Here is a 14,313-nt window from a genome sequence, read left to right as displayed (position 1 = left end):
TCATTTATTTAGAGGTGCAAAGTGAAACTGTACCCCTTCATTCCTTACAGAGTGACATTAACACATATTTACAAGCCATGTACACTAGAAAGGATACACATTCAAATATTTTATATTATCTCAATTAATTTCACTTATTTCCTACATAAAGATGTCTTCTGAAATCTGATACCTGAAAAGATTATATGAGAGTTGAAAAGAGTCTGCTGTTTTACTAGAAACAGCGCCTCTCTTGTCTATGGGCTGTGTCTGGTACTGCAGCTTAGCAACTTTTGCTTCAATCAGGATAATCCAGGCAATTCCAGAAACAGCACATGGACGAGGGTGGTCTGTTGCTAGAAAAAAATAGGCAAACCCTATTTTACCATTTTAATAAACCCCTTTTTAAGATACAGTCCTTTGAAAAGGTATTTATACCCCTTGAATTTTTCCAAATTTTTCATGTTACACCTGCAAACATAAAAATATTTAATTGGGATTTTAATTGATAGACCAACACAAAGTAGCAAGTATGTGTGACGTGAAAATAAAATGATACATGTTTTTCAAACATTTTAATAAATAAAAATCTAAAAAGTGTGGCGTGCTTTTTTATTCAGCCTCCTGTACTGCCACACGTCCGGAGAATGGGTCCGCATCCGTTCTGCAAATTGCGGAATGGGTGCAGACCCATTCATTCTCTATGGGGCAGGAATGGATGCGGATAGCACACAGTGTGCTGTCCGCATACGCATTTCCGGAGCTCACCGCCAATCTTCGGGTCCGCGGCTCCGGAAAAAAATAGAACATGTCCTATTCTTGTCCGCAATTGCGGCCAAGAATAGGCAGTTCTATGGGGTGTCGGCGGATGCGCAATACACTACGGACATGTGAATGGACCCTAAATAAAATCCAGTGTTGCCAACTGCCCTCAGAAGTCTCCTAATTAGTAGACTCCATCTGTGTGTAATTTATTCTCAGTATAACTACAGCTGTTCTGTGAAGGCCTCAGAGATTTGCTAGAGAACATTAGTGATGAAACAGCATAATGAAAACCAAGGAACACGCTAGACAGGCCAGGGATAGATTTGTGGACAAGTGTAAAGCAGGGTTAGCTTATAAAAAAAATATCTCATGAAGCACTGCTCAATCCATCATCCAAAAATGGAAGAAGTATGGCAAAACTGCAAACCTACCAAGACATGGTCATCCACCTAAACTGACAGCTCAGGCGAGGAGAGCACTAATTAGAGAAACAGCCAAAAGGCCAATTTCACTCTGGAGGAGCTACAGAGATCCACAGCTCAGGTGGGAGAATCTGCCCAAAGGACAACTATTAGTAGTGTACTCCACAAATCTAGTATTTGCAAGCTATAAGAAGTCATGTTTGCAGTTTGCCAAAAGACATGTAGAGGACACAGAAAACACGTGGAAGGAAGTGCTCTGGTCAGATGAGACCAAAGTTTAACTTTTTGGCCTAAATGCTAAAGTCTAATTGTTGCGGAAAACTGACACTGCACATCACCCTGAACACACCATCCCCACTGTGAAACATGGTGGTGGCAGCATCATGCTGTGGGGATGCTTCTCTTCAGCTGGGACAGGGAAGCTGGTCAGAGTTGATGGGAAGATGGATGGAGCTAAATACAGGGCAATCCTGGAGGAAAACCTGTTAGAGGCTGTAAAAGACTTGACACTGGGGCAGAGGTTCACCTTCCAGCAGGACAACGACCCTAAACATACAGCCAGAGCTACATTGGAATAAATTAGACCAAAGCATATTCCTGTCTTAGAATGGTCCAGTCAAAGCCCAGACCTAAATCCCATTGAGAATCTGTGGCAAGACTTGAAAATGGCTGTTTACGGCAATTTCCATCCAATATAACTGAGCCTGAGCTATTTTGCAAAGAAGAATGGGCAAAGTATTGACTCAGGGGGCTGAATATTAAACATTTTGAAAACCATGTATCATCTTGTTTGCACTTCACACATACTTGCAACTTTGTGTTGGTCTATCACATAAAATCCCACTAAAATACATTTAAGTTTGAGGGTGTAACGTGAAAAAATGTGGAAAAGTTTAAGGGGTGTGAATACTTTTTCAAGGCACTGTATGAGCCAGATTATTTACATTATGCATCTTCCTTACCTATATTATATGTCACCTTACTAATGATAACTAAGTGTTAGCATGCCCCCTGTCACTGGGTTGTGTCACCACTCTCATGGTGTCCAGTCAGTACTGGCAGCGTCACACTGTGTATGCCCACTACCCATTGCCAAGGGGAATGGTAACACCAGATGTCAATTTATTCATACATTTCTAAAAGGACTAACAGAGGAACAGCAAAATGTAGAGTTTTATATAAAAGTTATGAGGATGCAAGTATTCAATAAACAGACATATCAGCATTGTTGGCAGATCATCAAAGAAGCATTCTGGGATTTTTTCATGGTGGACTCTGTAGACTGCTAGAGGAACAATGTATTGCAGTGAATCACATTGCAAATCAGACTGCATTACAGTGGGCAGTAGATCTGCTGTGTCAGCCAGAAGTAAGTTTCTATGCAAGCCTAAGAGACTCACATTAAGAACCTCATGCACACGACCGTTCCATTTTTTGCGGTCTACTAATTGCGGATCAATAAAACACCTAAGCCGCCCGTGTGCCTACCGTAATTTGCGGAACGGAACAGGCGGCCCATTGTAGAAATGCCTATTCTTGTCCGCAAAATGGACAAGAATAGGACATGTTATATTTTTTGGGCGGGGCTACGTAACGGAGCAACGAATGCGGACAGCACACGAAGTGCAGTCCGCATCTTTTGTGCGGCTCGGATGCGGACCAGAACAACGGTCGTGTGCATGAGGCCTAAGGCTCTTGTAGGACTTGCATAGAGACAATTACGTATGGGTGACACAGAGAACACCATAGGGCCACAGTGGTCAGCCAGGAATAGAGTTTATTATCTTGCAATAAAGCAGCTGGTGATGTGATTCACAGCAGTTCCCTATCCCTCATGTAGTTTACGAATGGACACCACCATTAGAAAATCCTGGAGTTCTTCCATAATGCTACAAATGACTTCCTTAGCATTCCATTTCATTCAGATTTACGGTGACAAGACACATGAATAGCTCCTCCTAAATATTTTATGATAAGATTGATGTATGTATGTTTCCAATATTAAATATAAAGCATACAGCCTGAAATAGATGGTCCCAGATACCATTAGGGGTTTCTTGTTGGGTCACGTGAGTTCATTATGGAATAAATCCAGCAAGACCATGGTCTTTAATGTCCAAGTATTTCCTTTGGGTTGATGGAAGGTAAGTTTCCGCTCCTCTTTGGCTTGCTCATTTCTGTCTATTAAGAACTTTCAAACTTTCAAGCGTTTGCTTCCAGCCAGGTTTTAATACCATTTTTGTTGGCTGCAACCCATTCAATGTTATTTCTAACAGTTTCAAGTCCTTGCTGTCTTGGGGTTGCTCCTGCCCCAGCATTTGGATAAGTCTCAAAGAAATTTTGCATCTGAAAAATGAATAATAACAAAAGTGAGTTCTATAGACACACTTAATTACTTTAAAGAGAATGTGTTATCAGAAAATCACCAGTTGTCAATTTTTATTTTTTTATGTTTTGGTGATTTTGGTTTCAATTTTTTATGTCACTTAAAAAAAAGAAAACACCTAAAATCCTGCAGTTTTCTAACTGACTGCTCTCATTATCATTACAGGCAGGAATACAATAATGATAGATAGATTTCAAAATTCACAATAGTTCATATCACAGCTTATCTACTCCCTCCTGACCTCTGCACAGGTCACAGAGCATGCCTAGAAAAATCTCCCATAGAAGTCAATGAGGTCCAGTCCAATCTATTGTGTCTATGGACCATGTGTCTGGAAGTTTTGAACTATTTTAGGCCTAGTGGCCAGTGTGAAAACTGCAGGATTTTAGGATTTCTTTTTAAATATAGCCTGGGACATGTAAAAAGATCAATGAAAATTCAAAAACATGTTTATCATAAAAATGTGTTTTAAACAATATGTCATTTTTTTATGACACATTCACTTTAAAGAATAAATAATGAAAGTGGGGCACACTCTAAAAGTATAGGCATCTTTATTAACACTATTAGTAATAAAAGCACTCAAATAGTAGCAGATATTAAAATGACAGCAGATCTTGAAAATAAAATTACAAAAAAAGGTCTAAAAGTATAATAATGTAGACAATAAGATTAGACCTTAAATTATAAGTTACCATAAAATGGATAAAATATAAATAAAATCTATTAAATAGGATACTATGGTTAATTTCATGGATCCCAATGAAAACTTAGTGTACGAGTGATCGATCACTAAGTGTGAACTCACTTGTTGCTTGGTACAAAGTCCCATAAAGTTGGTATATTATTTATATACTTTGCAGAAAGTCCTTGCTTGCCAATGCTGGCAGTAATCAGTAGCGTATGCAGCCTGTAAATTAAATGTTATACAGTGTTCCGGCTGTTCATACGCACAGCGGCGTCCCGCTGTATTTGCTTTAATAATGCGATCGCTTGGCGAGAATCTGGAGAGGCTTACCCGAGGGTCTTTTAGAGCTGGATGTTGTACTCGCGACTCGGCATACCTGTCTTGATTCCGGTCTCACGAGCTGGTGTCCAGATTTGAATTTTTAAGCGCCAGTGGAGTTTGTTTGTTGCACGCGGTGTCGATGTCTTTCATCACCAGCGTGACAGCAGTTACTCACTTCGGCGGCTCACTGGTAGAAAGATGATTATCCAGACTTCCTCAGTTTTGCAGGGTCTCTCTACTCCATAGGGGGGCTGATACCAGACGCGTTTCGGGGATTTACGAAAATGACCCCTTCCTCAGTGGTAGGTTCACTTTAAAGTGAACCTATCACATTGGAAATGCATGTGTGAACATAACACTTATCCATTAAAATAAATTCAGGGCTCAAGTCCAACGGGCAGCACTACTTAGTGACTGACAGCTACCTTAGTGACTGAAGGCTGTCAATCTCTATGTAGGACTGCCTACTGGACTCTTAAGCTCAGAACAAGTTTTCCTGAATCTTTTCCCACAAAACTATCATATGCATCAATGTGCTCAGCTCTATAACAAGCTGCCTGCATAATGGACTGCAACATGGTAAGTTTCCTTTAAAGTAATATACATACACAAACAAAATTGTGATTGGGCAAAAAAACGGAACAAAAATAAAAGATTTTTAAATGAAACTGTTTAGATTTCTATCCAACAATCATAACACAGACATTACCCATCTATATCTTCATCTGGTGACAGACAATTTTCAGTACAAAAAGAGGATCTAAACATCTTGCAGAATAGTCTTAAGGTTGATTCAGGCCTCTTTCACACGACTGATACGGATGCGTTCAGGATGCGTTCAGTGAAACTCGCACCATTTTGCAAGCAAGTTCAGTCAGTTTTGTCTGCGATTGTGTTCAGTTGTTTAGTTTTTTCCGCGCGGGTGCAATGTACTTTGATGCGTTTTTCACGCACTTGATAAAAAACTGAAGGTTTACAAACAACATCTCCTAGCAACCATCAGTGAAAAACGCATCGCACCCGCACTTGGTTCCAGATGCAATGCGTTTTTCACTGAAGCCCCATTCACTTCTATGGGGCCAGGGCTGCGTGAAAAACGCAGAATATAGAACATGCTGCAATTCAACGCAGTACTGATGCGTGAAAAAAAAGGCTCATGTACACAGACCCATTGAAATGAAGGGGTCAGGATTCAGTGCGGGTGCTATGCATTCACGTCACGCATCGCACTCACGCGCAAAACTCACTCGTGGGAAAGGGACCTTACACGTGCAGAGGAGCAGCGTTCTCATTCAGTGGGGGTGAGGCCGAGGAATGGTAATGCGATTGCTCATCCTCATACAGCTGCACTGTTTCTGGGCAGGAGAATGCTGTTTAGGCCTCATGCACAGGACCGTTGTGTGCATCCGTGGCCGTTGTGCCGTTTTCCGTTTTTTTTCACGGACCCATTGACTTTCAATGGGTCCGTGGAAAAATCGGAAAATGCACCGTTTGGCAGCCGCATCCGTGAGCCGTGTTTCCTGGCCGTGAAAAAAATATGACCTGTCCTATTTTTTTCACGGCCAACGGTTCACGGACCCATTCAAGTCAATGGGTCCGTGAAAGAACACGGATGCACACAAGATTGGCATCCGTGTCCGTGATCCGTGGCCGTAGGTTAGTTTCATACAGACGGATCCGAAGATCCGTCTGCATAAAAGCTTTTTCAGAGCTGAGTTTTCACTTCGTGAAAACTCAGATCCGACAGTATATTCTAACACAGAAGCGTTCCCATGGTGATGGGACGCTTCTAGTTAGAATACACTACAAACTGTGTACAAGACTGCCCCCTGCTGCCTGGCAGCACCCGATCTCTTACAGGGGGATATGATAGTACAATTAACCCCATCATATCCCCCTGTAAGAGATCAGGGCTGCCAGGCAGCAGGGGGCAGACCCCCCCCCTCCCCAGTTTGAATATCATTGTGCGGCCCCCCCCTCCCCTGTTGTTAACTGTTGGTGGCACAGTGTGCGCACCCCCCTCCCTCCCTCCCTCTATTGTTTTAATACATTGGGGCCAGTGTGCGCGCGCCCCCCAACCCCCCCTCCCTCCCTCTATTGTTTTAATACATTGGGGCCAGTGTGCGCGCGCCCCCCCAACCCCCCCTCCCTCCCTCTATTGTTTTAATACATTGGGGCCAGTGTGCGCACCCCCCCCAACCCCCCCCCCCCTCCCTCCCTCTATTGTAATCATCATCGGTGGCAGCGGAGTAGAAGATTTTCATACTTACCTGGCTGCTGGCTGCTGCGATGTCTGCGTCCGGCCGGGAGCTCCTCCTACTGGTAAGTGACAGGTCTGTGCGGCGCATTGCTGTCACTTACCAGTAGGAGGAGCTCCCGGCCGGACGCAGACATCGCAGCAGCCAGCAGCCAGGTAAGTATGAAAATCTTCTACTCCGCTGCCACCGATGATCGGGGGGGGGGGGGTTTGGGGGGGATTGCGCACACTGGCCCCAATGCTATTATTACAATAGAGGGAGGGAGGGGGGGGGGGGGGGGTTGGGGGGGTGCGCACACTGGCCCCAATGCTATTATTACAATAGAGGGAGGGAGGGGGGGGGGTTGGGGGGGTGCGCACACTGGCCCCAATGTATTAAAACAATAGAGGGAGGGAGGGGGGGTTGGGGGGGCGCGCGCACACTGGCCCCAATGTATTAAAACAATAGAGGGAGGGAGGGGGGTTGGGGGGGCGCGCGCACACTGGCCCCAATGTATTAAAACAAGAGAGGGAGGGAGGGGGGGTTGGGGGGCGCGCGCACACTGGCCCCAATGTATTAAAACAATAGAGGGAGGGAGGGAGGGGGGTGCGCACACTGGCCACCAACGAGTTAACAACAGGGGAGGGGGGGCCCACTGGCCACCAATGAGTTAAAAACAGGGGGGGGGGTCTGCCCCCTGCTGCCTGGCAGCACCTGCCAGGCAGCAGGGGGCAGTCATGTACACAGTTTTTTTTGTATATTCTAACCTGAAGCGTCTCCATCACCATGGGAACGCCTCTGTGTTAGAATATACTGTCGGAAATGAGTTTCACGATGTAGCTCATATCCGACAGTATATTCTAACATAGAGGCGTTCCCATGGTGATGGGGACGCTACAAGTTAAAATATACCATCGGATTGGAGAAAACTCCAATCCGATGGTATAAAAGAACTCCAAACTTTACATTGAAAGTCAATGGGGACGGATCCGTTTGAAATGGCACCATATTGTGTCAACATCAAACGGATCCGTCCCCATTGACTTGCATTGTAATTCAGGACGGATCCGTTTGGCTCTGCACGGCCAGGCGGACACCAAAATGACTTTTTTTTCATGTCCGTGGATCCTCCAAAAATCAAGGAAGACCCACGGACGGAAAAACGGTCACGGATCACGGACCAACGGAACCCTGTTTTGCGGACCGTGAAAAAAAACGTCCGTGTGCATGAGGCCTTAGACCGCACAATCTGCTGCCCAGAAACTATAATTGTCTGCACTAACGACAGTTTCACCTGATGAGCGTTTTCCTCGTTCATCAAGTGATTGACTGCGTATTTAGACGGGCAGATTGTCAGGACGGAGCGTTCACAAGAACATTTGTTCCCGATAAGCTGCCAAACTATCGGGACATGTAAAGCCGCACTTATTTATTTCTTTTACTGACTTATATAGCTCTACTATATTCCGCAGCGCTTTACAGACATTAGTATCAATCTGACCCTAATGGGGCTCACAATCTAAGCTCCCTATCAGTATGTCTTTGGAGTGTGGGAGGAAACCGGAGCACCCGGAGGAAATGCACACAAACACAGGGAGAACCTACAAACTCCATGCAGATATTGTCCTTTTGAACCTAGGACCCCAGCGCTACAAGGCACCAGTGCTTACCACTGAGTCACCGTGCTGCCCACCACAGCATGTTGTGAAATCCTGATATTTTCCTTGGATATAATGATAACTATTCACTACCCAAACAGTGGTGAGCTATCATTCATACTTCATACTATCAATTTAATGTATGTGTCCTTCCTGACCACTGCATTACTGAAACAGCAGAACTTGCAAAGATGGTCAATTGTCCCCTTGACAGCAGTGCTATATGTGTTCACCTATACTCTGAACAGAGCTAATATACAAGGTACAGATGATTAACCTCTTCAGGACCAGAGCAATTTAGTTTTTTTTTCCATTTTGTTTTTTCTCTCACTACTTCCTTTTTTTTTACTTTTCTGTTCACACAGCCGTTCTTGTTTTTTATGGGCCAAGTTGTATGTTTTAATAACACAATTCAATTTACCACAAAAAAAATCTCTGTAGGGTGAAATTTAAAATGAAAATCCACTAATGGTTTTTGGGCTTTTTTTAATATTTTTTTTTACGGTTTTCACTGTGCGAAACAAATGACATGATGACCTTATTCTTTGGGTTAGTACGACTATGGCAATACCAAATGTATATGTAAAATCTTTCGCCTTTTCAGACTTTTCAAATGGCAGTGCGTCTTATAAAGTAAATACTAATGAGTGCTTCCATTATGGAAGCGCTCGTTAGTACAGTAGGACTGGGGAGCAGTCAATGTAGCACTGCTAGAGCTGGTATTACCGCTCTCTTGTCCTCTCTGGGTGCTGCATTATATGCTGTGTGACGTCAGGTCACAGTGCTGTGCAGGAGGGAGAGCAGCGCTGTTTAAAGCAGGAGAAGTACATTCTTTTATTTTATTTTTTATCTGAAGTCTGATGAAGACTGGGGGTCTGATCTGAGGTCTGATGAAGACTGGGGGTCTGATGAATATTGGGGGTGTGATCTGAGGTCTGATGAAGATTGGGAGTCTGATCTGAGGCCTGATGAAGACTGGGGGTCTGATTTGGGGGTCTGATGAATATTGGGGGTGTGATCTGAGGTCTGATGAAGATTGGGAGTCTGATCTGGGGTTTGATGAGGACTGGGGGTCTGATGAAGATTGGGGGGTGTGATCTGAGGTCTGATGAAGATTGGGGGTCAGTTCTGAGGCCTGATGAATATTGGTGATCTGATTTGGAAGTCTGATGAAGACAGGGCGTCAAATGAAGATTGGGGGCTCTGATTTAAGGTCTGATGAAGATTGGGGATCTGATCTGAGGTCTGATGAAAATTGGGGAATGTATTAAATGAAAAAAAAAAAAAAGATCAAACCTGTAACCAAAAAAGGGCAGTTCAGTCTACCAGCATCAGGTTAAAGATCAAGAGAAGGTGAGCCGAATGATATATAATGTCTATAAAAAGATTTAGTATAACTCTATTGACTAAAATCTGTATAAGCAGGCATAGCTGTCAGTTACTGCATAGGACCACCCACTGGACTCCTAAGCACAGAAAGGGCAGATATTTAAATGAACAAAATACAGGTAGTATTGGATCTATGTATATAGCCCTTCATATCCACCTGCTCTGCTCCTCCTGCTCTATAATATGAAGAATGCTTGTTCAGCATGTCAGGTTCTCTTTAGGGCCTCATGTACATGGTCATATTATGGCTCTATATAGTGTATGGGGCTCTTCATATCCATCTGTGCAAATCTGACCGAAGAATTGTGATATGTTCCAATGCACGAGGTATTACAGAAGTATTATTTTACATAGAATATGACAGTTCGCCTATAAACCCAGTCAATGGAAATATACCGAGTGCACTGCCAAGATTTTGATTTAAAAAACTTCAACCAACCAATAGCAGCTCTCAAGACATCATCAAGACATCTTATACAAAGTCAAAACGTATGCACAAAATATTACTAATCCGATAAAAAATGTATATGTAATAAACCTCAGGCTATATCTAAAATAAAATAAATAGATATAAACCAATACAATAAAATCTGAATAAACACCAATGAACCCACAGAGCTTGTATTACAGTGTCTTACAGCGGGTCCTCTGTGCATTGCAAAGGTTGAAAGCCACTGGCAAAATGCATAGCAAAACTTAACTTCTGCGGCGCAAGTCAGTTTATGCAGCGGAATGATTTCTTCAGATCTATTCCACTTTATTGGTACTGTAAAATGCTGTGGACTTACCGCATACACCTCCACTGTGCCGAACCTGCAGTGTTTATGTCCCATGTGGACATAACCTAATGCTAGCACTGTCGGTTCATTGGTTGTGTGTATAGATTTCAGTCTGTGCTTACTAGCGTTTTTTTTTATTATTTTTTTTATTGTAAACAACTTGAGGTTTTATATAGGTGCATTTTATCTTAATTAACCCTATATTATTATTTTGTGAATATGCTTCCACTTTACACAGGTCTCGAGGGTCAGTAACTTTTGCTATACAGAGGTTTTCTTCTCTCTAAATATTGGTTCTCCAACATACGGCACCCAATGTAGCAGCATACTGTAGCATCATAATGTCCCTGTAGCGTCATAGCTCTGCTGCATGCATGAGCCTTAAAGGGATTGTCTCACTTTAGAAAATGACATTTATCATGTAGACAAAGTTAATACAAGGCACTTCCTAATGTATTATAATTGTTCATATTGCCTCGGTTTGATTCATCTTTTAATTGCATTATACACTGCTCATTTCCAGAAGTTATGGCCATCGTTGCAATCCAGCAGTGGTTGCCGTGCTTGCACAGTATAGGAAAAGGCGCCGGACTCATTGGTAGCCTGGAATGTGGGAGCATACATAGGCACAAATGTGCGGCAGCTCCCGTCCCGGCCACCTCGTATCTGCGCTGCAGCGGTGGCCATAACCCCTGGATACGAGCAGTGTATAATGAATCAAGCCAGCAATGGAGGCAATAAGGACAATCACAATACATTACCTGATATATGGTATTTGCTGACATGGGACAACCCCTTTAAGCATCAGCACTTTGGTATGTAAATTAGGGTTTTTATTATTCTTATTTTAAGTTGGCATTTTATATAATGTTTTATGGTGAGTCAAAATGATATCAAAATAACATAACCCTTTAGTACAATGTAACATACTTGAACAAACTCTGAAGTGAGAGGTTCCAGGAATATGTCTTTGCGGTAATTAATTGATTCTTTGCAGAAATTTTATTTTACTTTGTAACACACATTTTTCTCATTTCTCCATTGGACCGTACCCATATGGTATATGACCTTCACCTACCTATGGGTGCCAACAAGTCATGATAATGGAATGTCTTTTTCTGCCCACTGAAATGAGCAAGCCTGCAACAAACCAGCTGAACATCTTGAGCCATACCTCATTCAAGTGGGCCAAAGTATATGGTCAAATAGGACTCCCTGATGAGTGGTGGGGTGTGCTGGCTAATGTGAGGCTCAATGCACAGGTGTACTTACTTGCCACAGCTGGGTATCTGTGTTAAATGTTGTTGATATTCTCGTAATTATCCGACCAAGGTTTCGGTCATTGATGGTGTATCTGGCATGAAAAGAAAAAACATGTTGTTGAGACATCGGTTGTGACATTGGAGGAAGTGTAAACCATTAAAAATCATAGATCAATTTTAAAGTTACCTTTTTACTAAAAAGTCCCAGTTAATCCGCACCCAGTCCCAAGCCATTTGCTTTCCAAGCTTGCTGTATGCAGATATATAATATATAACATTCAGGGCATCTTGGCTCTTAATAAGGCTTGGGTCATAAATCTGTTTGAGATATCTAAGGAGATAAAAAAGAAAAACTTGTATTCACATAAAAAAATACCATTGGGGCAGAATTACTAATAATGTCTAAAGGCGGTTTTAAATCAGCAGATTATTGGGCCAATTATTGTGAAAAACCTTTGTATGAGTGATTGTTCCTGAATCCTGATAACTGACCTTTGCCACTGACCACGAACGAGCAAATGCTCACCTATCGGGTAAAAGCATCTTTGATGTGGCACATTATAACATCGGTGTGTTGGTATGTGCTGCCAGCATAAAATTAATCTGTATGGGGATAAGTGATGTTTGTCGCCATATAGAGGGGATTATTGCTGCATGTAAATGGCTGCTCATAATCAGGCAATTATCAGGAATGTTTGGCTTGCTCTTGATACTTGCCTTTAAATCGGCCCATGTCTGAAAATGCACCATATTTATCACAGTGCCTGATGTTGAAGGATAAATTTGGCACACTTTTAGACTATCTAGGTTTGGTTTATGCTACCTATCAGTTGGGTTATTTAGTGGGTCTGTCTGAGAGTTGGTGTCGTGCATTCCCATTTATGTGAAATGATGGCCACCATGTTGGGAACCAGGTTTGCACATCATTGTCTACTAAATAGGGTCCTTTTATGAGTGAAGCCATATACAGGTAGCTCCTTGGCAATAACGGTTGGGTAGCGGGAGGGTTTCAGCCAACAGCCCCTGCGACCTCAAGAAATAATAATAAAGAGAGTATGGAGACAGCACGTCCTTTTGTGAGGTTTATTCCAGATGCGACGTTTCGGCTTGCATGCTTGAAAAAGGCTTGTTAGCCGAAACGTCGCATCTGGAATAAACCTCACAGAAAGGGCGTGCTGTCTCCATACTCTATAATTTCTTGTGGATATCCGACATGTTAGGGGAATGTTACCACTTCCCCTGGAGACATGCACCCACAACCACATCTACCTGGTTGTGCTGGCCACCATCTTTGATTTTTTGATATGCAACCTGTCTGCAATGGATAGACTAGCAGATTAGTTTATAAGCTTTGAGATCTAGTTTGGGCAATAAGAGATTGGCAAAACATATATCACTTAAAGGGTAGAGGAGTAAAAGGTGTAAAGGTTCTAGAAGACCTGTTCAGAAGCGGGATGCTCTCCACTGATGCTAGACCCTGTAGTAGCTTTTCTTTTTCTTGAGCTAATGGAGTTTCTAAATACTTCTGAAACATGAAATTCCAGGACTGCTCATCACCAGACTGTTTCATCCCATAACGATAGACCAGCTGTCTGAGGTTCACAGGAATCCTGGGAAAAAGCAATGCACAAACAATGTATTAGCTAAAATGCACACTAAAGCCATTGTTTATTCACCCCTTGTATTTGCCTAGAGTAAATATTAAGAGACAGAGGAGCTTAAAGGACCCGCTGCAGCCATTTTCCAACTCTTTACAAATTATCTATGATATCTTTCTGTAAAACCATAAACACACAGGTATATATGTATATATGCATATACATTTTTATAGGATGTTGTTTATCTTGCACAAACCATATGATTACATTGAAAATCTAATATATAAAGCTGAGTGTATGTATGTGTGTGCGTATGTGTTTGCGTGTGTATATATGTATAAAGGAATCCAAACCGTCGCATTTACAATCACGAAATTTGGCACACAGGTACATCAGGTGTCCGGGAAGGTTTTAGACTCAGTCTCAGGGCTCTAGCATGTACCTTTCCTGAGATATTCCCCAAAAATGCAAATATGGTACATCACATGACCTCCATTAGCCAATAGAATCCTGCAGGTCTTTCTCTTCATATCCCAACTGCCATACATACGGTCAAATGTCCCTTATCAGCCAATAGAAGCTCACAGGTCCTTAGTCTCTACATACACACAGTTTTACACCAGGTTTCCATAACAACCCAGCAAATTTTCTTCACTGCTGTAGTTAAGCTTTAAAGGGGCAGGGCGCTGTGGATGACACTGTTAAGAGAGCAGAGTACTGTGGACGTCACAGTTCAGGGGACAGGTAGGGTGGCCATTCAGGCTACCCTCAAAAGATGGACTTAAAAACCACGCCACCAGGCCCTGCTAAGACATGCCCCTGACCCAGT

General features: G+C 42.7%; 1 protein-coding gene across 1 annotated transcript in view; it reads right to left on the bottom strand.

Annotated features, from left to right (window-relative positions):
* Positions 1 to 2,027: 2,027 nt before the first annotated feature.
* Positions 2,028 to 14,313, bottom strand: part of LOC122919442 (glutamyl aminopeptidase) — an 80,503-nt gene continuing 68,217 nt past the window's right edge. Inside the window, exons 17-20 of the mRNA XM_044268520.1 lie at positions 13,326 to 13,496; positions 12,074 to 12,217; positions 11,897 to 11,978; positions 2,028 to 3,512 (exon numbers count right to left, since the gene is read on the bottom strand). Of these exons, the coding sequence (XP_044124455.1) occupies positions 3,369 to 3,512; positions 11,897 to 11,978; positions 12,074 to 12,217; positions 13,326 to 13,496 (541 nt within the window). The 3' untranslated portion in view covers positions 2,028 to 3,368. The remainder of the gene's footprint in view (positions 3,513 to 11,896; positions 11,979 to 12,073; positions 12,218 to 13,325; positions 13,497 to 14,313) is intronic.

This window comes from Bufo gargarizans, chromosome 1 (genome assembly GCF_014858855.1).
Source record: "Bufo gargarizans isolate SCDJY-AF-19 chromosome 1, ASM1485885v1, whole genome shotgun sequence".
Lineage (NCBI taxonomy): Eukaryota > Metazoa > Chordata > Amphibia > Anura > Bufonidae > Bufo > Bufo gargarizans.
Note: the sequence above shows the minus strand (reverse complement) of the source record. Positions and strands in the feature narration are given on the sequence as shown.